This window comes from Durio zibethinus, chromosome 13 (genome assembly GCF_047325235.1).
Source record: "Durio zibethinus cultivar Kanyao isolate XHJ-2024 chromosome 13, ASM4732523v1, whole genome shotgun sequence".
NCBI lineage: Eukaryota > Viridiplantae > Streptophyta > Magnoliopsida > Malvales > Malvaceae > Durio > Durio zibethinus.
The window spans coordinates 23,704,959-23,731,289 of NC_143174.1; the positions used below are offsets into that span (position 1 = coordinate 23,704,959).

Sequence of the window (26,331 nt, forward strand, 5' to 3'; positions counted from 1 at the left end):
CAAATGGACAAATTCATAAAACTTGTTGGGCAGCAATAATGGATAAAGGGAGCATTAAATACGTAGAACAACCTGTGTTTGAGGATTATATGTCTTTTTACTCACTTAGTCAGTAGAGGGCACTGAAATTTTTTCTCAAAAACCATGTTTGCTTCATTGATTCTTCTTCTATATCATTTCCCAAAATGGAAGTTCTTTTTCTTGAATGCTTCCGATATATGATATGACAAGAAGGGTCCGATTCTCATCCAAGCAGGGGGCATGGCAACCGTCAATGAACGTTTCAACAGTCCTTACAAGTATAAGGCTATTGCTCAGTGAACATTCTCTCAAGTGGACATTCTCTCAAGATGAATTGGGTTAGGCTGATGAATGGAATTCCTTTTTTTTTTGTCTTCCTTTTTGATATGTTTGATGAATATACGGAGTGGGGAATGCAAATATAATAGACAAGTTTTTTACCATAAAGCAAGATCCATGACTTAGAAATATGCCAATGCTGGAGCTGGAGCCGTTGCGGCAATCAATGCACTGAAACCAACATAGATTCAATGATTGTATTAGCATTTGATTTGTTTGATTTTTACCTTTTCCTTGTATTGGATTCTTTCTTTTTCATACTTCTTTTTGGTTGCAGATAGAAGTTCAAGGACTAGACAAGGAACCAAAACAATGTGCTAATGAGTTTATTCCAAGCCATAAAAAACCAAATGGCATTAGCCTGAAGTTATCACTCGAGTCGACTAGCTCAAACAAGAAAAAAGATGGTGATCAGGAGGTGAATGAGGTGTCTAATCACCACTGATTTCCCTCTGAATCGATTAGTGATATGGAAGGTAAGCGAAAAAGAGAAGGAAAATGATGTGCTGAATGAATGCAATCTGAACCATGAGAAAGTTATTGGAAACGGGCGCAAATCAACTCTGAAAACTTCTAATCAATGCTAGGACGATTTTGATAACAAGGAGAATGTGGACCCTAATTACTTATATTCCCACTGTCAACATCAGGCTTCTTCTGGATCATCACTTTCTCAGGCTAGTCACAATCAACAACTTAGCCAGTATCAAGATGGTATATCAGCAAACAGCAGCATAAGGAGCAGTTCAAAGCTTTGCCAAAGCCAGAAACAGCCATTTGGGGTCTATGGAGTCATTGCAAACATGTGAAAATTTGAGAATGCTTGGGACAGATGAAGAGGAATTTGACGATGGAATGGAAAACGTCTCTGCTAATATAAAATCGGAGAAGCTTAGTTCAGTATGTAAGAAGCTGTCACTGGGACTGAATGGCTCATCGCATTGACAGCAGGAGAGTAACAAAGAGAATGTGATGCCAATTCGTAACTTGCCGGTTTCAAAACCCCAAACTCCTGGAAAGAGAGGGCTTGGTCGTAAGCTATCTCTAGCTCCTTTAACCAAAGTACAGCAGGACTGCGGACTTAGCCAGAAGCAGCAGTCTCGTCAAATTGTTCAAAGTACGGAAACTGATACGGGGATAAAGCAGATGGGAATCGAAGAAACAGAAGAATCTTCAATATCTGAGACGGTATTTGTGCTAGATAGTGAAGACAGCGAGGAGGAAACGCATGTTGACTCCTTGAGGACAAGAATGCCACTAGCACGGAGACGCCTTAGGAAGTGGAGAGTTAAAGCTTGAAACAAATCCTCTGTAGTTTCAATCAGACTCTTCTTCGCAAACTCTAGTAGAAGTTGGGCTCTTTTTGGTCCTTGAGTAGATGCTTCCTATGTTTGTACCTTTTGAAGTGTCAAGACTCGTGTAGATTTGCATTTTCATGTAATTCGGGGTGAGAAAAAAAAACAAAACAGAGCTGAAAAAATAAGTCAACGGGTAGATGGGCCCAGGCATCAGATGGCAAAGGGAAAAAGAGGGCTGAGCCAACAGAAATTAGAATTGTGGCCATTGGGCCTTGGGGACTCGTGGAGACCGACCGAGGCGAGCACGAGTCGGAGAAAAGGCCGTTGGTCCGTAACTCAGGGATAATGTCAGATGAAGTTTTGTAGATGGAAATTTGTAAAAAAATTTTTAAAAAATGATTTAATACAAATTTAAATTGATATATTAATAGAGTGAATATTAATAATACATAAAATAATTATTAAAAATATGATTTATATTAAAATTTTATATATTTACTTCATGTAACAAAAAATTTTAATTAATTTATTTGACTTTTACTTTTTATTGAATTTTTTTTTAATAAAAACTTCACAGACTTAACGTAAATAATTTTATATTTTTCCAGTAACTTAGTACTTTTTAATTTATATATTTTTTGGTGTCTAAATTTGTGAAACTGGTAGTTTGTTTGGCTCCCGAGGAAGAGAAATTGACTGGTCGCAATCCCCTTGATTTCCCCATTGCAAGTTCCATTTTTTAATAAGTAGTTTCTGACTGCCTTGCTAATGGGAAAGGGAAATTTCAAGTTTCCGGCCGTCGGGACAACTTTAAATTACTGATATGATATTTGTGCTCAGCTTTGTGAGGTTACGCGGCATTTTTACGGGATGGCTTTAATTTTATGCATTAATATTCTGTTGGAATAGTGTTGTTTTATTAATGGCTACTGGTTAGATAATTCAATCTTTTGACTATCAATTTTATTGTCTATGGCAGTCTGATTAAATATGACCATCTTGGTTTACATGGCTGGAGTGGGAGAGGCCTGAGCCTGGGCGTAGACCTGACATATTTCCTCAATTTAGCCCTATGAAAACACCATTACCACCACCAATGCCATATGATCCTCCTGAAGAAGATGAAGAAACGAAAGAGGAAGAGGAAGATCCTGAAAAGGAAGAAGAACCAGAGAATCCTGAAAAACTGTCCTGAGAAACAAAACTCAATATTTGGTAGGTTTGTGAACGGCCAAAACTCCAGCCCGGTTCAATTTGGTTGTATTCAGTTTCCAATGGTGGCTACCACTTGCTTATTCGCTTAGTATGTATAGAATGGATGAAATGTTAGTCATCCATTTTTGCAGTGTGAGTGGTATATATATTGAGAACTTGAAATTAAATGATGTCAAGTTCTGGAATTTGAGATTTTGAGTGCAGTGAAAGGGTTAGGACTTAATGGATGAAAAAGAAAAGAAAAGGGATCACTATTGGTGGTTATCTTGATGAGAAAATTGGACGTGTAATGGATGGTAGATTTGGATTCTCAGTGAAATGCTGCTTTTCATGCATCTATGATGTGAATCATTCGATATCGTCTTGTGCAAGTAGTTGGAATGTTTTGTTATTAAAAATTCATTAACCCACATCTTATGATTTAAGTCTTGCTAGATCTGCAACAGGGATATACTGAGATGATCTTAGATCACAGCCCAAGCCCCCAGAATGGAGTTTGCTTGACAAGTATTTATCAGACTTTTGAGGCTCCATGTGGAGTTATGCTATTGAAAACCATTTTCATATTCATATCCATCATCTCTCAAAGGCATCTTGGATGAAGAAGTTTCTGCTTCCCTGAACAATCACACTGAAGAAATACAACAGGATTCCATTTTTGTATTAGACATGTATTTCAACAAATTCAAAGGTTTTTATACCTATTATTTGGCCCACACTGATACATTGGTATTTGATCTTCATTATACATTGACTAGAGAGAAAACAATACTTCTCATGAACAAAAAGGTAACTTGGTTTAAGGTTAATTTCCTCTTTGTAATTGTGAAAAGCAATGAACATCTCACAATGCAATGACAAATGATAACTCAGTCAAATATTTTGGAATGGCTGGAATCCGCTGAGATAACGGATCAAAATAAGAAAAAGCTAGGCAGCCAACAAACCCCAAAATCATTTGCAAAATTTCTGAATTTCCTTGGTGTGAACAATAATCCGCAGGAGATGAAGTAGATTTTCTTTCTTATTTTAATGATGATCTAGAAGAAGAAGATGATGAATCAGCCACCATATTCTAGGCCTACTTTTACACAACTAACCCAATTAACTTACCACTACTTGTTTTCCTATTTTAATAATGTTGGCGTGGGCGATGGAATCTGCCACACCACCAATTCCCTGTCCTTATTCATTAACCAATGCAAGTTAGTCACTTTTAGCAAAATGGCGAATCCTGTCTAAACCCTTCACCCTTGAAAATGACAATCCAAACCCACTTTTTTAGCATTGTTTTAAAATACCATGATTGACGCCTAAAGTCTTTTCTCAATATGAAAAAGAAATTCTAAGTTCCAATTTCCAACTGTTGGATTAGTTCTTGGAATAAATATGGTGTGAGGGTCCATTTTCCGATTGTCATTTGTCAAGCTGACATAAAAATTTTATAATATATATTTTTTTAAATAATTGATTCAATTAGATAAGATTTATTTTTTTTAACGAAAAAATTTTAAATTTAAATTTTATCGATGATCACTTATTAAAATTAAATATATAATTTATAATTATTTATTTTAAATTATTAAATATAATACATTTTATTTTAATTTAAAAGATTAAATAATCTATTTATTATGTGATCTTTCTTATAAAAAAAAATTATTTAATTTTGCAGGTGGTGATGGACTTGAATCATTTGATGGATAAGGAAACAATTAGGCCTAATAATGCATCTACCTGACCATTATTGTTAGCCAGGGTGGATTTGAGCAGTTAGGTACCTAAGCCTTCTCTTTTCATTAATTTTCTAAGAAAATTAATAATACTAGTACAGCTCAAATAACTTGTTTGAAATAATTTTTACGCAACATATAGTATTACTCCTTTCATTTTATTTTTAAAAATTTTTTTTAATGTCTTAAGATTATATATATTTTTGAATATTTATAATTCTTATTTTTTATAACTTTTTACTTTTTAACATTAAAAAGATCATGAAATTTTAAATATACAAAAATATTTAAAATTTAATATTAAATTTATTAAAATTAAAATTTTTTAAAACTTCGTAAAAATAAATAACACTCAAATAATTTAAAATGAAAAAAAATCTTATTATTGAGTGTTTATAAACATAGTAAAAGATTAAAAATTATTATTTTTACATTATTGATAAATTTTTTGAATTTTACAGGTAAACTTAAAATATTGTCATATATTTTGTTTTTATTAATTTTTAAAAAATATTTTAATATACATGTGATAATCTTTTTAATTTCATAAATAATGTATTAAATAATTTTTCAGGACATTAATTATAATGTTTTAATAAACATCAGTTGGGCCAATGTTAAAGTAAGGTTAACTCTTTCTTGATTTGTTAAACTAAACACAACAGTTTTCCTTTAAATAAAAGGTTGCTTACACAAAAGTCCAGTTGAAACCGTTATAACGGCCGTTTGATCTTTCTCGTAGACTGATAAATTACTGAAGCCATGTAACCGAAATTTTTGTCCTAAAATCGCAACCTTAATTTTGCCACGCAGCTTGTCAGACAGATCCCTGTAATCACGATTCCGCCTTTTCCAAACGTCCCGAGAGAAAAGAAAACACTCCGATCCGACCGTCCACTCTCCTGACCCACTGCCCTCATCCAACGGTCATAATCTACCCATCTATCGCCTTATTCCTAAACTACCCTCCTAACGTTTAAATAATCCATCGTTTGGAGATTCCGGTCATTAAATGGAGACGATGAGGCTATGATCGTAAATTCAGTAGTTCTTTTTTTTTTTTTGTTCAGTGCAGATGTGCAGTAAACCTGTATATGAGTGTTTCTAAAGAAAAAAAAATGCCTTAGAACGTAACAATGTCTTTGAGACGGCAGTGAACAAGCTTAAGGAAAGAGCCTTTTCTCTGCTTCTTTAATGGCAGATCTTGCGTTTTTTTGATTTGATTTCTGATTTTACGGCGTCTTTTTGAGTTATCTGAGTTCAGTCGTTCCGTTGAGTTGAATAAGGCAGTGATCGGAGATGCTGGACGGAATCTTAGGCCGTGGTTTTGCCTCAAAATGGTTTCTACTTTCTCTTAAAATAAATGCATTATTATTTTTTTTGGAAAATTAAATTGATGTGAAGATTTTTCTTTTGCAGTAAATCATTGATAAAAGTGATAAAGAACCGGATCGATTTGATAAGGAGGAAGAAGAGCGCAACGCTTAAGTTTTTGAAGAAAGATATAGCTGATCTGCTCGCTAATGGCCTTGATATTAATGCTTATGGCAGGGTAATTTAAAAAAAATAAATTTTTACTATTTTTAATGCTAATATTCAACCTGAAAATGTAGAGAAAAAGAAGAAGAAGAAGAAGAAGAATTCCAAAATTTAAATTTTGATTTAAATATTTTTTTTTTAGCTTTTTGAATGACTAATAGCAGAAGAGTAAGGCTTCAAATTTCTTTGTATTTTTTTTCTCATACTTGTTTGGGTATTTGAAAATATTATACAGGTGGAAGGATATATTGCTGAATTGACTCTTTCTTCTTGCTATGATTTCGTTGAGAAATGTTGCGATTTCGTGTCGAATCATGTTTTGGTTATGCAAAAACTGAGGTATATGTGGCTGTGTTAATTATTTACTTTTGATAAATTTCCTTTTTTATATCGTCTTTATGATGGTGGCTTGAAATCCTTTTGCTATGTTTATGACTGGCCGGTGGCTACTCACCATAGTCTTTTGTACAGGCATATATCTGTGGAAATCAGTGTAAAAGGCTAATTGTAAGTCATGAAAACGAGTGATCTGAAAGTTGCCTATTTTCTTTTGAATAGTGCCGTGTCTAGTGCAATTCATTGGCAATAACATTAAGCTTATGTGCTAAATATGCGGCTGTGAGCCATATTCTGCAGCAATCTGTCATAGGATTCATCTTATCTGGACTTTAATTTGATAGTACAAGCTAGATATACTTTTAGCTTGTAGTTGATGGAGGTGGCCGTTAAAGTGGGAAGGCTAAATGCAAGATTTAGTTGTCATTCTTCTTTGTGGACCACTTCATGATTGTCCTCTTATTTTATGGTATCAAGAGACTGTTGCAGTTTTGATGCTAAGTTGGATTTGAGGTAACATAATTATCTGTTGCTAATGGTAAAAAGAAAATTTGAATTTGAAATAATAAAACACACTTGGGTCAGAAAAGGGTGGCTTATTAAAAGGGGAAGGATTGTGTCATGTATCTCAGATTGGAATTTTTGAAAAGTTTCTTGTCATTCAACTTTTCACCATGTTGTTTAAGTTGAAAATTTTTGTAAAAATTGCAAAGAAATGTCTGCTAAAGAAAAAGATTGAAATTTCTCTTACCTTACTGAGATGATTTTAAGATTTTCTGTGATGAGACTGTTGTTCTGGCTCCACAAGAGATTCCCGTTCTTGTATGCCTTATTTTAGTCACCAATTTCTATCCGTAATTTTAAGGATTGTGGACTGCTGTGTGATTTTTGGATTTGGTTTTGGTATTTCCACCAGTCAGTAAGAGTAGACAAGGATCTACTTTTTATCATTTAATGTTATTTTTATGAATTTAGGTTTATGCTAGGGAAGAAATATGACTATATGAGCATATTAGCAGATGGTATCTTGGAACTATTCTGCTTCATCATAAAAGGTTTTTTCCTTTGTAGGGGACATAAGATGGGTTGTAGTGTCTGATTGTACTTCTTTTTACTTTCATGTGAGACGGATTGTGAACTTCTTTTATTATTTGTTTTCTTGAAATTTATCATTAATAAGCTGATGATAACAACAGTTGCTTATTCTCATCAATAAATGCATACAGTGATTGCCCTGAAGATTGCAGGGAGGCTGTCTCATCTCTAATGTTTGCAGCTGCAAGGTTTTCTGATTCGCCAGAGTTGCGTGATCTTAGGCAAATATTTTATGAAAGATATGGAAATTCCCTGGAATTATTTGTCAATAAGCAGGTAAATTTCCAATGATCTACTCCAAATAGAGAATAATTTATGGTTCCATCACTGCATTTTTATGACCAACCTTGTAAAATTTCATGGTAGCTTGTTGAGAATTCAGCTTCAAATCCTTCCTCAATGGAGAGGAAAGTGAAGGTAATGCATGACATAGCGTCAGAGTTTTCCATAAAATGGGACTCAGGAGCTTTCGAGCGAAGAATGTCTAAAACTACTGTGATTCCACAGGTATGCCTCTACTTGTGTTTGATCTTTACTTTTTTAATAATCTCATTGAGCATATCCATACGGTCTCCTCACATTGGAACTCTTGTGATCTCTGTAATTGTTCTCTAGGACCAACCTAAAAATTATGGGTCTTTCCATGTCAATGGTGATAATCATAAATCGAATGGTGGAAGAAATGCTGATCCACTAGGAGATAAGCTTAAAGTTTCATCTAAAGAAAAACTTGAAGTGGGTAAGGGTGGGCAAAGATTGGACAAATGCAAGGAGGATACTGTCTCAAAAAGGGATGAGATCATCTTTCCACCTAAACAGGAATTCTCTGTTGAGGGGTACAAACCACGTCATGGAAGGGAGGAAGCTTTCACATGGAAGGAGAAGCTCGATGTTCCATTACAGCAAAAACAAGAAGTTTCTGGTGGTAAGCTTGAAATTTGGAATGGGAAGGATGATGTTGCCTTGAAAACAGCAAGATTAAGCAGTTCTTATGGGAGAAGAATGGAAAGAGGTGATGATGGAGCCAAGCTACAAGATGGTAGGGAGAATAGTGTACCTAGGATAGATAACCAAGGTGTTCTACCAGGGAGAAAGCCAGATCTAAATCCTGATAGCTATGCAGCTTCACGTTTAAAGAGTCATGATAAAGACCTGTTCACTGCTGATAACTATGCTGGCCAATACAGTATACAAAATTCGGCAAGAAAAACTCACGAAGAAAATGAACCTAATAGGAAGCCCCACTTTAATAGCGGTATCCCTCCTCCTTATGTTAAACCCCGTATCAAACCAAAGGATCACAAGCATGGTGCCAATATTGGATCTTCAGTTGCTGGTTTTGACAGCAATGGAGTCTCTGGTGATCCTTCAATGCCTGAAAGGGCCTATGCAGTTAATAGGACTGATAAGTACCGAGAAGGTTTATATCATCCTGATAAAGAGGGGCAGATAATTCCACCTATGCAAGTGAATAGTCATGATCATGAAAAAGATTATTACTATAAACATGATGGAAGTGATACCCCTATACAAAGACGAAGATTATCTAGGAGGCGACATTTGAAATCAGCATCTGGTCATATTGAAGTTGATAATGTTGAAGATACAGAATTTGCAAGGAGAAAACCAAGAAGCAGGAGAAGGGATGACTCAAGACGAGGTCTGCAAATCTTTTTGGATGATGAGCAGCATAGAAATGATGAGGAGGAAAGGGTAATTGATAAACTGTTGATTCATTACAGTAAGAAGCCATCATCCTGTGAAGAGGGAAAGATAAGAAGAAAGTCTAAAAGTCGTCATGCACATCATATGGGAAGTGATGCAGGTGAAGCGCCACTGAAAGCAAGCAGGGATAGTTCTGACATGTGTGAGCCCATTTCCCGTGCAGTCCGATCAATTTCTCTCCCTCATGAGCAAACAACTCAATCAGAGGGAACTAAAGTGTATGCTCGTGCTACTTCCTTCCAGCAAGATAGGTCAAATGCAGCCAGGCATGTGCATCCGAAGTTACCAGATTATGATGATTTGGCCGCTCACTTTGCAGCAATGAAAGGTAGATAGAGCTTTAAGCATACTGAAATCATTATTTTTAACGGAATCAGTTTGATTGCACAAATCTTAAAACTTCTTGCATTTGCTTAGCTGAGTTAGTGCTGGTACTGTCTTTTGAGGAAAACAGTACGTAGCATTGCTATTGCGTAGTAGTTTGAACACTTTCTTATCTGTTTTTAGCACTAGTGTTACTATTTCTGTACCAATGGCTACAACAAGCATTTATACACTTTCTGATTCATTATTTTAGCTGACATGATTGTAAAAGATGTGTAATCCATGCATTCAAGTTTCAATATTAGTGGATAGTGAGTTTGAGATATGAAAATGAAAATTCTCATCAAAACTTTAGAAAACAATGATTGATGAATGGAAATTGGGAAAAGGCAAAAGGTTCAAAGGTTTCTACCGTTTACTTTTCCTTTCATGGCTAGCATACTGACTGAAGCATTGTGACTGGCAAACTGAAATATCCAGCACAATTAAAGACAATTGATGAATGGGGAATTGGGAAAGGGCAAAAGTTCCAAAGGTTTATACTCTTTATATTTTAAGTGCACACTCTTTCAAATCGATTTAATGCATTTAAAATTTTAATTCTTTCAAATCAATTTAATGCATTTAAAATTTTAATCTTAAACGCTTTTACATTAATCGAACCCTAATTTACTATTGTCTCGTTATTACTAGTTTGCTACCTTAATTAACATATTAACACATCTTTATTAAAAAAAACGTAATAACACGTGTATAGATTAATATTGATATTCGGACCTCAAACTTAATTCAATGTTGCCAAATCGATATGAATTAATGTATATAAAATCCTTAGTACAGAAGCATTATTAGGCGATAACCAGACAATGAATAAATCACAATCACATAATGCCGCCTGATTAAAGATAATAGCGAAAGGGCTCTAATCTCATCCACATGGAAGAATTTTATCCCAAACTAGTGACTTCTTTCCACTAAAAAATATATAATAAACAATAATATTCTTTTTTTTTTTTCATTTAAAGAATTGTTCACACATGTATTTTTATATATTATGAATTATAAAATTAGGGTCCACATTTTCCTAGTTATTAGATATGTGAGTAATTAGAGAATCTGGCTGAGTGTACAAACAGCCATGGGAAGCCCCACATGAAAACCTCATCTCTTCATGCACCCATTCATCACACCAGGTCCCTGTCTTCCTTCTGCTAAACAACAAACATAAGTTGTTTGGAATAATTGTGCTAGTAAATTTATCTAGAAGTTTATAGAGTAATGCTATTTTATCTTATTTTCGACTGTTTGATTACTTATATATATGCATGATAAATAATAATTTTATTTAATATTTATTTTTAATTGAATAAATAGATAATCAAATTATCAAATATTTAAAAAATTTTCATCATTTCTAGACCTTATTTATGCCTAAGAGCTAAACAATTTTGGTGAAATTTTGTAAAAGTTTGCAAAAAAAAAAAAAATTTGGAGAAGGGAAAAAGTGACTGAAAATATCACCTATATTCAATAAAAAAATTGGAAAAATGAATCCATAAAATATATGCTACTTTTTTTTGGTGCCAGATGAGATGTCCCTTTCATATTTCTTTGTGAACATGAAAATCCGATCATAGGGAACCTAACCCCATATCTCTTCTGCCTTTACACCATGGAATATTGGGATTGGGGAGGCTTTTTATTGATTGGTTAAGAATTGAGATAAAAGACAACCATGGTGAAATCACAAAATGGGGACCACTTGACCCATTGGTTTACACGCTACACTAAGAGTGACAAAGATTTGAGTCATCCCCATCTTGTCTTAATATAACCAAGGCCTAACAGCTTCTTTAAGTTTGGCCACTTGAAGCTTTCCATTACCATTTCTTTTTTTTTTTGCCAAAAAAAATGGCCTCCCCGCCCTCCCATGGAAACATTAGTGTGAGCACCTCTCCCAAAGGCAGCAACGCCTCTGAAGCAGCTGTGCCAGCCAATTCGCCCAAAGGGGGCCAATGTTTGTGCTCACCAACAACTCACCAGGGCTCTTTTCGATGCAGATTTCATCGGTCAAGGTCTACAGCCTGGATGAAGCGATCAAAGTCCATGCCTGCCAACAATAGTTCCGCGGCTCCTCTTTCTCCCAAGTCTGTCGAATCTACATAATAAAGACCAAAACTGATGCCCTCTTCCATGTTCTCATAACAATCTCCCTCTGTATCTCAACTATGTGAAACATACACATATATACACCATATAGCTATGCTGGATTTTCTGTATTCGCTTGGGATGTGATTATAAAATATGGGAGCTATTTAAAATCAAACAGCCAATTTGTAGTAGGAGCTTTACTTCTTTTGATTTTTTCTGGTAAAGCTCTCTTTTTTTTTAAGCTATTGCAAATTTTGTATTAGTTCAACACTATCTTAATTTTCATTCGTGTGCTCATACATATATATATATATATATATATATGCAGTCAATCTTTCAACAAAATCGTGACTAGTTTCATGTCAGTTTTAGCTAAATTTGAACTAAACTTGTTTCTATTTTACTTTTAACTTCTTTTTTCCATAGCTGAGGTATTAACAAACTTGAACCATTTGATAAAGGCGAATTTCAATTGTAAATTCATTATAGTTTTAGAGATAAATTCGTTATACTTAATTGGCAAAGGCACTGACATGTTCAAAGTTGATATATCTTACCTACCCTTTCATGGTTTCCAGCTATAAAGTTCTATATGCTCATTCCAAAAAATCACTTCAACTACAGGTTGAAGAACAGTCTAAAGAAATTAAAATTATTTATCTCCTCAAACATCAGTCCATCCTTATTCCTTGTCCTTGAATAATCAGATGCCTCCGCCACTTGATTTTTTTTTTTTTGTTTAGAAGATATAAAACTGTGCTGATTTACTATATATGTTACTTTCTGTCCTGTCAAATTTTGATTGTTACCTCTCAATTTTTTCCTGACTGAAATGGAATGGCTTGAGATGAGTTTTGAATGGTATGTGATGATTTTTGTCAAATTACATTTGGAATGGTATTTGGATGATTTAAAAAATTTGAAGAAAAGCATCATTTAAATTTTTTTTTTCCCAATAAGTTAGATGCCAAAAAGGCAATGGGGCCTTTGATAACGACAATGGAAGAATATTCAAACGGTTTGATTGATCGTTTTATGCCTTCTATATTACTTTTTTTTTTTTTTTAAAGAACATGCCTTGTATATTACTCTTGCTCTTAAAAATATGTCACTTTCTAAATGGTTTATTATATCTTTTTTTTTTAATTTAAATGAAAATAAATAATAAATTAATTAAAGACAATGATAATGCACATGGATTCATAGTCCTTAATTGATTAATAAGATTAACCTTATCCAATTTTTCTTTTTTGTTTAGTCTTTTTTGGGAGTTTAGATTATTCGAGTTAGACTAATTTTATTGGAGACCTGTTGGTTAATATCACCTTACTAGTAATTCCTTTATAAAAATAGTTTGAGCTAGTTTAGGATTATATTTAAATTGAATTTACATGTCAATTTTAGTGAAATATACTCAATAAAATTTTTTATTATAAAATTGTTTTCAATTGTAATTAAAATAATTTTTTTATTATAATTATAATAATTTTTATTATTATTTTATATTTTATCGTCCATTCAAATGAAATCAAAAAATTATTAGAATTACTAATTATTGAGATTTTGTTATGGTTTAGATTAATGAAATAATGATTATAAAAGCATAAATCCTCACTCTCTCCCCACTCTTGTTCATCGTCTAAATCTCGTTTCTCCCATATTTTAGATCAAATCCCTCCCTCACTCTCTCTCCCTATCCCCCTCCCCTTCTTGCTTGCCCATATTTTAAAATTAATTCCTATCGGCCTAAACCCCTCGCTCTCACAACAAGCTTCTCAGGATACTGTTCATGGCATAAAACCTCTGCCTCTGAACTACAATTTCCCTTATTTGTAGCCTTAATAACATTCCTTTCAAGTACCTATCAACCATCTTTCTTACCCAAAATTTTAAAATAATTCCCACAAGCCAAAACCTAATTCCTAACCTTTTTGCTGCCAAACAACTATAAATCTAAGAGAGCAAACATTCCCCCTACAGAGGTTACATACAAACCAAAATTCACAAGTCCAACCATTTGCTTTCACGATATCTAATGAACTGCAGTATGTTATTAATCAAATAGCACTCTTTGTGGGTAATTTAAAATATCATCACATATGCAAGCAACAAGGACATATTCAAATGATTATAAACAGTCACAATGGATGTCAAGAACTCCTAAAAGAACTATAATTTATTCAAGTATCATATATGCATACCTCATCAAAAATCCATTTGCAAATGCCAGACTGGTGCAACAACAGAATGTATTTAAATCGCAACCCGACTTTATCTTGCATGTTTGTCAATCCATTTGCAATTCATTATGTGTCAATTCTCTAGTGAAGAGATTTGGAGGGTGTCAATTCCTTTTTTTGTACAATTGAATAAGGCCAACAGGGCAAAAGAGGGAGAGATCAGAAGATGGGAAGGGGGTTTAGGGAAGAAAAGGTAGCAATAATGGGGCAAGACACTAATTTGAGGAAACAAATATAGATTTGCAAGTGACCAATACTTCTTAGTTTGAGTGACAAAAAGTTTAATATTTTTAAAATAAAGTTACGATTTCGAGTTTTGTGAATAAAAAAAATAAATTAAAAAAATTTTTTTTTTAAAGAATACGATCTAATTTAATTTTAGATTAATTAAAATCTAAAATAATTATAGAAAATTTCGGACAAAAACAATATAAACTTGCAGGATTAACCAATTAGCCATTATGTTTTGTTTGTAATTCACAAGAACAATAAAAGCACTGTAAAAATCTGAAAAGGGGGGGCGTTTCTAAAGTAGTTCAAATCACTCTTACAAAAGAACCAGTGATTTTTTACCTTGAAACTAAAGCGACTGGTCATTTCTTGCTAACAAATAGACCACCCCCGTACATACTCGGCACGGTGGAGCAGTCATTTCTTGCTGATGAATCGACCACCCCACACATAGTCCACATGCTGGTGCCACACCGAAACTTGTTTTACTCAAGTTATGGTGTACAAAATGAGGGTGGGAAACCTTTATTTATAAGTGAGGGCCCGTTACAGGAATGATTGCGACTAATCTTATCTAATAGCTCATATAAAGTCCAAGATTACAGAAGATAACGTAGGAGAGTTCAATCTTACAAGGATTTTATCAAAAGGGGATTTGAACCGGTGGAACTCTATCCTGGAAGGTTCCAAATCCGTCTTCAGCGGAGACTGCGCCTGGGCCTATCTCAAAACTGTGGAACCTTATCACCTAGCCTAGGCTCTTAGATCACTTTTTAGTGCCTGCAAACCCTTTCTAGGTCATGGTCTTGCGTCCATACCTCCTTTGCTTCTCTGGCCTGCTCCCTTGCAGTTTGACTCGGTCCCGCTTGAACCAAGACACTTGACGTGGAGACAACCCCTGAATCCTGACTATCCTGCGGACTGTAACAAATGCACTCAGCCTTGGTGGTTTTACTTTTATTTTTCTGTATTAATTTTTTTTATCTCTCTCCGTATGTTATTAATCCACCAATCGATGGGTTTACCTTTTGGTTGAAGCCTTCTGATCATGCATTTGTAAATAAATTAGTTTTCAATTAATTTTCTCATTTTGAATTTTTTTCTTAAAAAGAAAGATGTAAAATTTTTACAACGTAGACTCATCCATGGTGCAGCGATGAATCTTAAACTGAGGGGTTTCGTAGTGGAATAAATGGAGGAGTGAGGGTTTCAGATTTTTATTATTATGTTTTCTTTCTTGGAAATAAAGAAATAAAGAGAAACAGGTACCCAATTTAAGCGAAAAGAATTTCGAGATACTGGGTCCTCTCCCCATGCAGATGGACGTGACTTCGCAAAAAATAAGAGTTACGTGAGAAAGCAAATAGAAAAAGGCTTGGCCAGGGAAAGCTTAGGAAAAGATACCTCTGTCCAAGAGGGGCCCCATCGGTCAACTCCTAGAAAAGCAACACAAAGTAAAGAAGCTGATAAGGGGCAAGTCAAAGAGGTGTTGGTGAGACTTCAGGAACGAAAATTGGTGAACAGGCCACCATCACTATGTCAGAAAATAAGACAAGTGATGAATTAAGGGAGTCTGTTAGGTCACAAACTGCGGAGAGAGATATAAGCAATCATATTTCCATGAAAATTGATGTTCCGTGCCCGAATGCAAAGGAAGGGGTTGATAGTTGCTTTGAAATTGCAAAAAGTGCACAGCAAGCTTCAGGACAATGCCCCAATTTACCCAGCGTCGGGAAAGCTGGAAATTGGTGCCGCCATGATCATGCCTCCTGGGCCAATATTCCAAAGGACCAGAAGGTCCTGGAGTCAAAGTTCCAGACACATGACGTTCACAGAAAGGGTTCTTTTGTTCGGGGAAAGGAGGAGATTAAGGGGAGAAAAGCTGAAAGTTTTGAGAGAGCAAGTAGATATGCAAGAACAACCATCAGAGACTGCCCTTCATCAGATCAGCAGGCAAACAAGAATAGTAGCTCCTCAGAGCTCCCACTCGATAAGGGAAAGTCCAACTTCCACTCTCAGAACTCAAAACAGGGTAGTGGGAGATTCAGTCGTTCAATATCACCAAGGGAGCGAAGAAGGAGTCCTAGAAGAGAGGATGGCTGAGAATGCAATAGAGAGGAGAAACGAACTCCTGCCTATTCTGATTTACCCCCAACCAGTGCAGAGTTTAGAGGATTCAGACTCCACACAATCTCAGGCTCTTTAATGGACAGAAGCAAAACTGAATCATCCAATGTGGGTTTTTGCAATTCAGGTGACTCAGCTCTTAAGTCACCCTCTGGAGATAATGATGAACAGCCCTCAAATTATAGTGATGAAGATAAGGACCAGCCTGCATGTGAAGCAGTTCAGAATATGCCTCAGCTCGCCCATACCCCTAGGGGAGGAGCTCTTAATCCACAGGATCGTTATGTATCCCAAGATGAGAAGACTGCACCAGGGGTGGAATTTGAGAGAGGAACAGGTCACCCAATGCTTCTAGAGGCTATCTGTGCGCCAACCCAAAAATCTAGCCTTACCAATGTCGATGTTACTATGGAACTGTAGAGGTGTGAGGCATCCGAACTTTGTGAGAACGGTAAGAGAACTGGCTGGTATGCATGGACCTGATATTATGGTCATTACTGAAACTCGCGCTCGAGGAGAGGATGTTCGTCATATCATTGACCGCCTTTCTTTCGATTCTTGAAAGGAGACAGCCACTACAGGGTACAAAGGAGGGATTTGGTTGCTGTGGAAATCTGATCTCGTGGACGTGGATGATATTTGCGCACAGAACAGGAGATAAAATCAAATAGTTTTTCTTGGTTAATTTCTGCTATTTATGCTAGCCCTCTTTATAAAGAAAGATTGCTTTTATGGGAAAATCTTAAAACTGTTGCATCCCATCATGATCTTCCATGGTTAGTTTTAGGGGATTTTAATGAAGTTCTTAATATCGAAGATAAGAAGGGAGGTGGACCTGTTTCTTTGGTTAGATCTGGGGCTTTTAAGGACTGTCTGAATTTCTGCCATCTTGCTGACCTTGAATTCTCTGGACCTAGGTTCACTTGGTCTAATAATAGGAATGTGTTGGACTTGATCCAAGAACGGATTGACTTTGTTTTTGCCAACCCCGCTTGGTGCCTCGCATTTCCTGAAGCAAGGGTGTCTCATTTGCCAAAATCCCGTTCTGATCACTGCCCAATTTTGCTATCTTTGAAAAACAAAGTTCCTAGGTAGGTCTTAGACCTTTTCGCCTTCAGAAGATGTGGTTTGACCACCCCGAGTTTTTAACCCTCGTCCGCAACAGTTGGAGTAATGGCCAAGAATCATTAGCTCAATCCCTGCTGACTTTGAGAAAGGACATGCATGAATGGAACTTGAACTCCTTTGGTAATATTTTTTTGAAGAAGAAAATAATTCTTGCTCGATTGTCGAGCATTGAAAAAGCTCTGGCAAATTCACCGAACCAGTTTCTCTTGAACCTTCAAGGAACCCTTTTAAAGGAGTTTAATGGCATCCTTAAAGCAGAGGAAGATATTTGGATTCTTAGGTCTAGGGTGAATTGGCTTATTGAAGGAGAAAGAAATACTAGATTCTTCCATGTCTCTACCATTTTACTAAGGTGTTATAATAGAATTTCTGGCCTAATGAAGGATGGAGTGTGGATTAATAAAACTAGCGATCTTGGCCTGGTGGTCCAAGATTACTTCATGAAGCTGTATATTTCTTCTTTCTCGCAAAGCTCCCGTGTCATCACTCTTGGATCTCGATTTGTTGCTAAGCTTATCACACAAGATCAGCATGATCTGTTGAAACCTATCTTAGATTTGGAGATTCAAAAAACGTTTTGGAGCTTTAAGTCCTTCAAAACACCTAGCTCGGATGCTTTTCACCTTTTCTTCTACCATCATTGCTGGAATATTGTGAAAGATAAGATTTGTGCCACTGTCAAACATATTTTCGATGTGGCATCCATGCCCAAAGAGTTGAATGAGACATTGATCTCCTTGGTTCCCAAGTGTATTAATCCCTTTCGGATAGACCAATTCAGGCCCAGGAACTTTGTAACATACCCTACAAAGTTATCTCAAAGATCATGGTTAAGAGACTAAGGCCTTTTCTAGACAAGTTGATTTCACCTCTCCAAGCTAGCTTTGTTCCTGGTAGAAACGGCTGTGATAACTGCATTATTATTCAAGAACTTATCCACTCATTTAAAACTAAGAGAGGAGGATTGAGACATATGATAGTCAAATTGGACTTAGAAAAAACCTATGACAGGTTTGAATGGGGATTTATTAGGAAGGTGCTTACTTTTTTCAATCTACCAAAGTCTTGGATTTCCCTGATTATGAGCTGTGTCTCATTCTCATCTATTTTCATTTTTATGAATGGAGGAATGCTAGAAAAATTGAAGCCTTCCAGAGGTTTGAGACAATGGATCTTTTATCTCCTTACCTCTTTATTTTGTGTATAGAGTTTCTAAGTCTAAAAATTCTTAAAGCTGTAGAATACCATAAATGATAGCTTACTAAAAGTTCATGAAATGACCTTGTGCTTTCTCATGTCATATTTACGGATGACATTATTCTTTTAGGTAGTGCAGAAGGAAAAATTGTCAAGTCTATGCATGAGGTTTTCATGGCATTTTGTGGTGACTCTGAGCAGACCATTAATCTGAAGAAATCCAAAGTTTTATTTTCTGCCAACACTAGACAAGACTACAAAAGGGATATTACTAACCTTTTGGGTATTAATGAAACCCTTGATCTCGAAAGATACCTGAGTTTTCCTATCCATAAAAGGAAAGTTAATAAAAATGATTATGCTTTCATTGTCAACAAGGTCAGAGTAAAGTTAACTGGTTGGAAGGTAAATCTGCTTTCTCCTGCAGGAAGAATGGTGTTGATCAAGTCGACTATAAAAAGCATCCCCAGTTATTATATGCAATGTAGAGCCCTTCCAATTAGCATTTCAAATGAGTTGGGCAGGGTTAACAGAGATTTTTTATAAGGAAAAAACGGGGATAAGAAGAGATTGCACTTGCTTAACTGAAGCGAAGTGATCAAGAAAAAAAGTGAAGGTGGACTGAGTTTGAGGGAGATTCGAGCTCAAAACCAAGCATAGTTAGCTAAGTTAGTTTGGAGATTTCTTCATCAAAAGGATGTTTTATGGGTTAAAACGCTGAAAGGAAAATATCCCCATGAAAACGACACTTTGAGAAAAGCTTCTAAAGAATCGACAATGTGGAAAGCCATGAGATGGGTAGGTTCGATTGTTGAAAAAGGTATTGGCTGGGTCATTGGTGATGGCTCTTCTATGAGCTTTTGACATGATAATTGGTTGGGGTCTGAGAGTTTGAGAAAAATTATTCATGGCCCTTTTAATTGGTAGGAGGATCAAATTTCAGTGAACCAATGTCTGAATACATTAAAAAATAATCAATCTCTTCTAATTTCTTTCAAACTCAATGCTGAAGTTTTGGATAAGATAAATGTTATCTCTACTTAACTGGTAAGACAGGGACAAGATAGTATATACTGGTCTGTATCTTCTAATGGGGTATTCACCACCCAATCTGCTTATGACCTTGCTAGAGGAACAAGTCTGAATGGGAATAAAGGTTAATGGGAGTGGATTTGAAAGTTGTGTGCTCTACCAAAAATTAAGTTTTTCATCTGGCAATACATGCACTGTATCTTGCCTACACGTAATGAGCTTGCTAGAAGAAGGTTGAACGTCCCGACTACTTGTGTGTTCTGCATACATGACCAAGAGGATTTGGAACACCTATTTTACAATTGCCAGTGGACCAGAAACATATGAATTGCCTTGCGAGAAGCCTCATATAGACTGTCCTGCAATGAGCCTCTTTGCCTCTATCCTATCAAATATTGGACTGTAGACAATGGACCAAAGAAAATGCTTTAAACAAGCATCGATCCATGCATGGTATCCCTTGGTACATGTTGTTTATCCATATTCTATGGGAGATTTGGCTTGAAAGGAATAGAACAAATTTTAGACAGAATGGTGAGACTACTGACTTGGTGAAATTAGCGACTGCGAAGGCTGCTGAATTCTTTGTGATGAACCAGAGAGGAGTTTGGGCTCCGTTGCAATCCTTTGTGTCCATTAGGTGGAACCCTCCTAATGAGGGGTGGTATAAATTGAACATAGATGACTCGACATTGGACAACCTTGGGAAAACAGGAGGTGGAGCCATTATTCAAGACAGTAAGAGAAAATGAATTTTTGGTTCCTTTAGATATATTGGGGTGTGTTCAGATATTTTGATTGAATTATGAGTTCTTAGAGATGGATTATTTTTTGCGAAAAGACTTAATATCCACAAGTTAAAAATTGAACTCGATGTCACCACTGTTATCTCCATGATTAAGAATCACTAGGTGACTAATCCCGTGGTACTCTCTCTGGTCTCTGATTGCAAAAAGTTTATAGAAAATCTTGAAGATCAACGCATGGTTCATATGTTCAGGGAAGGAAATAGGTGTGTTGACGCTTTTGCCCGATTTGATAGTAACAATTGTTGTAATAGTTTTAGTCATTACGAGACCAACTACGTGGTGTTTAGTGAATCTCCTTCCTTTGTTAAAGATTTAGTTATGGCTGATGAAGTTGAACATGCTATATATCATATTATTTTATAATTAATTCATTCTCGTTTCTTACCAAAAAAATTTTTTTTTTCGAGATACGCTTGAATCGAAGCTTTCTAGCCATTTAGGAATGAAAGCGACGCCAATGCACTCAGCCTTTATGGTTTTATTTTTACTTTTCTGTATTAATTTTTTTTATCTCTCTGTATGTTATTAATCCACCCAATTCATGGGTTTTACCTTTTGGTTGAAACATTCATATTTGATCATACATTTGTAGCATAAATTAGTTTTTCAATTAATTTTTTTATTTTGAATTTTTTATCTTAAAAAGAAAAATATAATTCTTTTTTTCATTTTTATGTATACAATAAGACAGAAAGAAGAAAGGAGATTATTGAGCACTCTTTCTCATATATTCTCCAGAAACCGCCAATAAGTCAGAAAACTTCAGAAAGACTCAATTAATATATACAACTGAACACCACTTTAAAACCCTAATATCTCAACCCAATGGACCGCAACGAAGACCCATTCCAGAAAAGCACAAAATAACATTTGATTTTTCCATTCAGTTTTCTTCGTGTGCCTTGCTGAGACTGGTTTTAGATTGCTTGCCATCCAAAATAAGAAGTTTTTCTTAAGTACCCGCATTCCCTTTTGTCATACAAGATTTATATATTTTACATTTTCACTGAGAATCCTAAAATGGGTTTGTGTTTTGCTGTAACGTGGTGGCCAGTCTGTAATAGAAGTGAGGATACAGACTTGGATGCTGCGGTGATTCGTTAATGTAAGTGATCATTGTTCAGTTAGTGCATATAACTAGCAGTTGTAAACCAATAATTTTAGATGAGATGATTTATTCAAGGAAGAACTTTTTTTTTTTGGTAGCTTGCCTTCTGATTATATAATGATTTATTTAGATTCACATGGATTTGAGTTTCTATGAAAATGAATTTTGATTCCACCATGCATAGACAGATTATATTGCTGTTCTGTACTTTGTTCCTTTTTAGCTGAATATATAGGTAAAAAACAAATGTCTTGCTGCTGCAATTCATTGTGTGGCAATTCTCTTGTGAAGATATTTGGAGGGTGTCCATTCCTTTTTTTTGTACAATTGAATAAGGCCAACAGGGCAAAAGAGGGAGAGATCAGAAGATGGGAAAGGGGTTTATGAAAGAAAAGGTAGCAATAATGGGGCAAGACTGAGAAAACAAATATAAATTTGCAGGATTGACCAATTAGCCAGTATGATTTGTTTGTAATTCACAAGAAAAGAAAAACAGAGTAAAAATCTGAAAGGGGAGGCCGTTTATAAAGCAGTTCAAATCATTGGTTCTTTTCTACAAGTGATTTTAGACCTTGAACTAAAACTACTGGTCATTTCTTGCTAACAAATAGACCACCCCCACACATACTTGACATAGTGGTGCAGTCATTTCTTGTTGATGAATCGACCACCCCACACATATTCCGCATGGTGGTGCCTACACCGAAACGACCCCTGGTGCTTCGTAGGTGAGCACAGACACGGCTTCATCGAACCAGCTCCACCAGTCTCTTTTGGCATCTCAGTTCTTGGTGAATGATGCGCAGCAGCCATCATTGACGCCTGCAAAAGTAACCATCTGCGTTGCACCACCGAGCCCCGGTTGCCAGCAGAAGGAATGTTTGCATAGCACATTTTTCCTTCTTTTTTCCCCCTTCTCTCCCTTCTCCCTTTCACTCCGGGTATTATTATGTTGCTTTGTGAACAGAGCTTGAAAAGCAAAGAATCTGTGTTAGGAATAAGGAGAGGTGGGCAAGTAATGCTTTGGGCATAAAGCGATTTTTGATTGATTCTTGAAAGCTTATGCTTTATCTTTATGCTTTATCTTCAAAGCTTCGACAAGGTGCTCCTTGAGACCCGTCCAAAAGGATCAGCTGCTTACACACCCACTTGTCCAAAACATGACCTAATTAACCGACACTTGCCCACCATGATTCCATTTCAAAATCAGGTGCTGCCACGTCCTCTCATGTTTAACGTGCCAACATCTCAATGGTTCTGTCCCTAACAGATTAAATTACAAGTCATTACCCCAGTGGCTAGAACACAAGTCTTTTGTGGCCAAGGAGTAGCTTATGTCAGCCGCTGGTTTTTCCCACTGCTCGCATGATTTGACTACGAAGGACAAGACTAATCTGAGTGTGGAAATGCAAAATGAAGAAATCACTTTAGTTAGGCACTTTTTGAAACTTTTAAAATACTCACTTTCAGTTAAGGTGCGCATGTTTCTTAACTCGAAAGATTTTGATGAGGTTTCCTTGGGCAGATGCTGAAAATGAAATTGGGCTTGCCTTTGAAAGTGCCCTCTCTTCTGAAGCTTGAAAAATTTTTTTTAAAAAAAAAAGGACAAATGAACAATGGTTGAACTGATGCTGACGCTTTTCCTAGTCCTATCCTCGTCTAAAGTGCATTTACCTCTTAGATTTTAGCAGGGGACAAGACCTTTTGCCATCATACTAGACAAAAAAAAAAGGTTGTAATTACATAAAGTAACACAGCTGCCAGTAGGTTTTTGGCACTTACACGGAAAAAAAAAGCATTAAAATATTTAATGCACAAGATTAGGCAATCACTTGAGAAGAATTTCCGAGTTCCATCTGCCTTTCTTGGGCCTTATTTGCAACAATTGTTGTGTTATAAACTAAAAGTAGGCAGGACTGTCATAAGTCTTCCATCCATTAAAGAAAATAGTTTGGAATATGTTATTCTCAAATACTAATACACTTGATTCCAGTATTTTTCTTGTATTCAAAGTAGCAATTAACCATATCTCCTTTTGTCAAGTAAAAGAAGGGGCAAAAGAAATTTCTTGTTTCTAGCAATTGCCGTGATGAAGAGGAAAAAATGTCATCAAGTAGCAAACTTGAAAGGCCCCATTCAGGAGCTTGCAGCCTGAAATTGAAAGAAGTCGTTTAACTTTTGATCTGGTTCCAGTTTCCTACTTTTGGGTGCTTGGGTTTCAAATTCTTTTTTTACCTCTCTCTTGTTGACAAGGCAATGAAAAAAGATGGAATCCTTTCTGGCTTGTTCATTGTGGAAAATAGAATGATGATCAAACCCAGTAATGAGATTTTGCCTTGCCATTTGAGGCAGTCAGGCAGCGATGAAGCCAGCTGAATTCATGAACACTACCTGGTCTTAGCAGTCAATTTTCCAGAAGCCTAAGCTTGACTCAATATATCAGTTATTCCTCTTTTTCATTATTAATAACAAATGCATATGATAGATGACTTTGACTAAATAACCAAAAGTCTCTGTCGTTTCCATCCATGTAAGACCATTCCAAATCGCACCATTAACAAAGCAAAACAACTTGTTTGACCTTCCAATTTGACATGCTTGGCGTGTCCTAACTGACAAGCATCAATGTTCTAATATAGATGACAAGCCGACAAGGGGATTAGTTTTGCTTCTGCTATTATTTGTATATCGTAATTAAGAAAAGTAAAACTTTGAATTGTCTATTATATTGTAAAATCATCTCATGCATAAAATATTATAATTCTTTTCCAACAAATTAAAGTCTGATAATATAAAATCTGCTATTAGAGTTTTATACTCTTTATAATTAGTTTCATTTTCTAAATGGGCAACAATCTGGTAGATTGATGGGAAAATGTAGTATTTTTCTTATTTATTATGAAAAATTAAAGATTTTTTGTGCCCATAAAATGCATTAAAATCTGGCAATTTGTCTAACGGAAGTCAAGGATTCTAAGCAAAATGTGACCTGAATTCTTAGGTAACCAACGATGAAAATAAAATTAATTATTATAATAATGAGATTAAAATTAATGATATATATGTTTGGATGTAAATGTAATAGTGATAATAAAATTAAAAATATCATTAAAAATATTAGGTTAAAATTTATATGTAATAAAAATTTTAAATTATTTAATTTTTGTAAAATTAATAAAAAAATACAAAATTAAAAAATATATTTTTATGATCAATAATAATTTTGTTAATAAAATTAATAAAAAGTAATGATATATCAAATGATATTTTTATTATATTAAATTATAAATTATAATTTATTTTGTAATTTTTAAATAAAAATTAGAATGAAAAAAGGAAGAGAATAAGTTAAATTAAAAGGAAAAAAAAAGCAATTGAGCCTTTGTTGACTGACTCAAAACTTTCCGTTGAAAAAAAAGTAATTTTCACACTTTAAATTAAACATCTAAAAAAAAAAAAATTCGGTATGTTCACACAATTTTTATAAAAAAGTAGCCCCACTGAGGTACGTGTAACCCAAATACAGCCTTAGGCTGGCATATGAGCCGATGCCAGCCTAAGCCCAAATACAGCCTTAAGCTGGCATATGACCCGGTGCCAGCATAAATTCTCCCTCAATTGCTCTACCTCTTGAATCCCTAATCAAACTCTTGTACTACAATTCAATTCACGCCAAAATCGTGATAAAAAGAACATGAATTTCAATTTTGACTAGAAGGCAGAAACCCAAAATAAAAGTCTGCTCGTCGTTCATGTCCGGAGAAAAAAACGAAACTTAAAACGGCACGAGGATCAAGATAGCCAATGGCCCCAACGACACTTTTAAAAACAGCAAGCCAAGCCACCCTTGGTCAATCTTAAGCCCGGCCGCCCAACCGAGTCAAAAATTCTCGCGTCCACGACGCGTTCATGAAAGGCCACCTTCAGTTTCTAGAACTCTCACTTTCCAGGAAATTGCCCACCCCTTCCCTACCTACCAAAATAAACTCTCCCAATATAAATATCATCAAATTCTTCGCAAATTCACCAACATCCTCCTGCTTTTATTCCAGTCTCTCCTGTTCCTGTTAGAAGGAAAAACACCGTGAAATTCTCTTCTTGTTTTACATCTGTTTGGTTAATTATAAGTATTGTTTATTTGAAGATGAGTTCAATGAGGGTGCATGTTCTTCCAGTCATTGGGTTCCTGCTCTTTGCACTTTTGCAACTCTGTTCCGGGCAAAGCACCGGTTCTTCGCCTGCACCAGCTCCATCCAACGATGGTACTGCCATTGATCAAGGAATTGCTTACATTCTACTTCTACTTGCCCTGGCAATTACCTACCTTATCCATTGATTTTATTCACCTTTTATTATTCATATATGACCCTAAAATTTTTTTAATGTATTTTCTCCATGGATTCATTGAGAGAAATTGCACCAATTTTTTTTCATCTGTATATGGTAAATCTTATCATATTATAAATAAATTCAGTTGGCATGTTCATTACTCTATATAAACATATATATATTTTTCTCCTCTTCGAATATTAGATTCGTATGATCAAATCGGAAGAGCAAATATTTTCTAGTTTTTTTTTTTTTTTTTTCAGAGGTTTGGGTTTTGGAGGAAGAATATTGTATCAATTTTTTTCCAAGAAGAGGAAAAGTTTGGCGTAAAATTATAATCATGGCAGTAGCAAA

General features: G+C 35.4%; 3 protein-coding genes and 1 pseudogene across 3 annotated transcripts; all 4 read left to right on the forward strand.

The window, feature by feature from the left end:
• Window positions 1-223: 223 nt before the first annotated feature.
• Window positions 224-2,229, forward strand: LOC111302591 (uncharacterized; annotated as a pseudogene).
• A 3,502-nt stretch (window positions 2,230-5,731) lies between these two features.
• On the forward strand, window positions 5,732-9,877 carry LOC111303217 (uncharacterized). The gene is made up of 6 exons (XM_022899319.2): window positions 5,732-5,946; window positions 6,026-6,158; window positions 6,381-6,484; window positions 7,708-7,852; window positions 7,943-8,083; window positions 8,192-9,877. Exons 1-6 carry the CDS (start codon window positions 5,906-5,908, stop codon window positions 9,635-9,637), a joined length of 2,010 nt encoding a protein of 669 aa, XP_022755054.2. The 5' UTR covers window positions 5,732-5,905; the 3' UTR covers window positions 9,638-9,877.
• Window positions 9,878-16,847: 6,970 nt separating this feature from the next.
• LOC149515449 (uncharacterized) lies at window positions 16,848-17,469 on the forward strand. Its single transcript, XM_089742436.1, has 2 exons — window positions 16,848-16,996; window positions 17,079-17,469. The coding sequence occupies exons 1-2, from the start codon at window positions 16,848-16,850 to the stop codon at window positions 17,467-17,469; spliced, it is 540 nt and encodes a 179-aa protein (XP_089598562.1).
• Window positions 17,470-17,495: 26 nt separating this feature from the next.
• Window positions 17,496-18,344, forward strand: LOC149515450 (uncharacterized). Its single transcript, XM_089742437.1, has one exon. It carries the CDS (start codon window positions 17,496-17,498, stop codon window positions 18,342-18,344), a length of 849 nt encoding a protein of 282 aa, XP_089598563.1.
• Window positions 18,345-26,331: the final 7,987 nt, after the last annotated feature.

What these genes read in the sequence shown, in the direction of transcription:
- LOC111303217 (XM_022899319.2), top strand. Translation starts at nt 5,906, where the DNA reads ATGCTGGACGGAATCTTAGGCCGTGGTTTTGCCTCAAAATG. An exon ending in AATTATTTGTCAATAAGCAG is followed by an intron (nt 7,853 to 7,942) that starts GTAAATTTCCAA and finishes ATTTCATGGTAG; the next exon opens with CTTGTTGAGAATTCAGCTTC. An exon ending in AAACTACTGTGATTCCACAG is followed by an intron (nt 8,084 to 8,191) that starts GTATGCCTCTAC and finishes ATTGTTCTCTAG; the next exon opens with GACCAACCTAAAAATTATGG.
- LOC149515449 (XM_089742436.1), top strand. Translation starts at nt 16,848, where the DNA reads ATGGACCTGATATTATGGTCATTACTGAAACTCGCGCTCGAGGAGAGG. An exon ending in TGCTGTGGAAATCTGATCTC is followed by an intron (nt 16,997 to 17,078) that starts GTGGACGTGGAT and finishes TATTTATGCTAG; the next exon opens with CCCTCTTTATAAAGAAAGAT.
- LOC149515450 (XM_089742437.1), top strand. Translation starts at nt 17,496, where the DNA reads ATGTGGTTTGACCACCCCGAGTTTTTAACCCTCGTCCGCAACAGTTGG.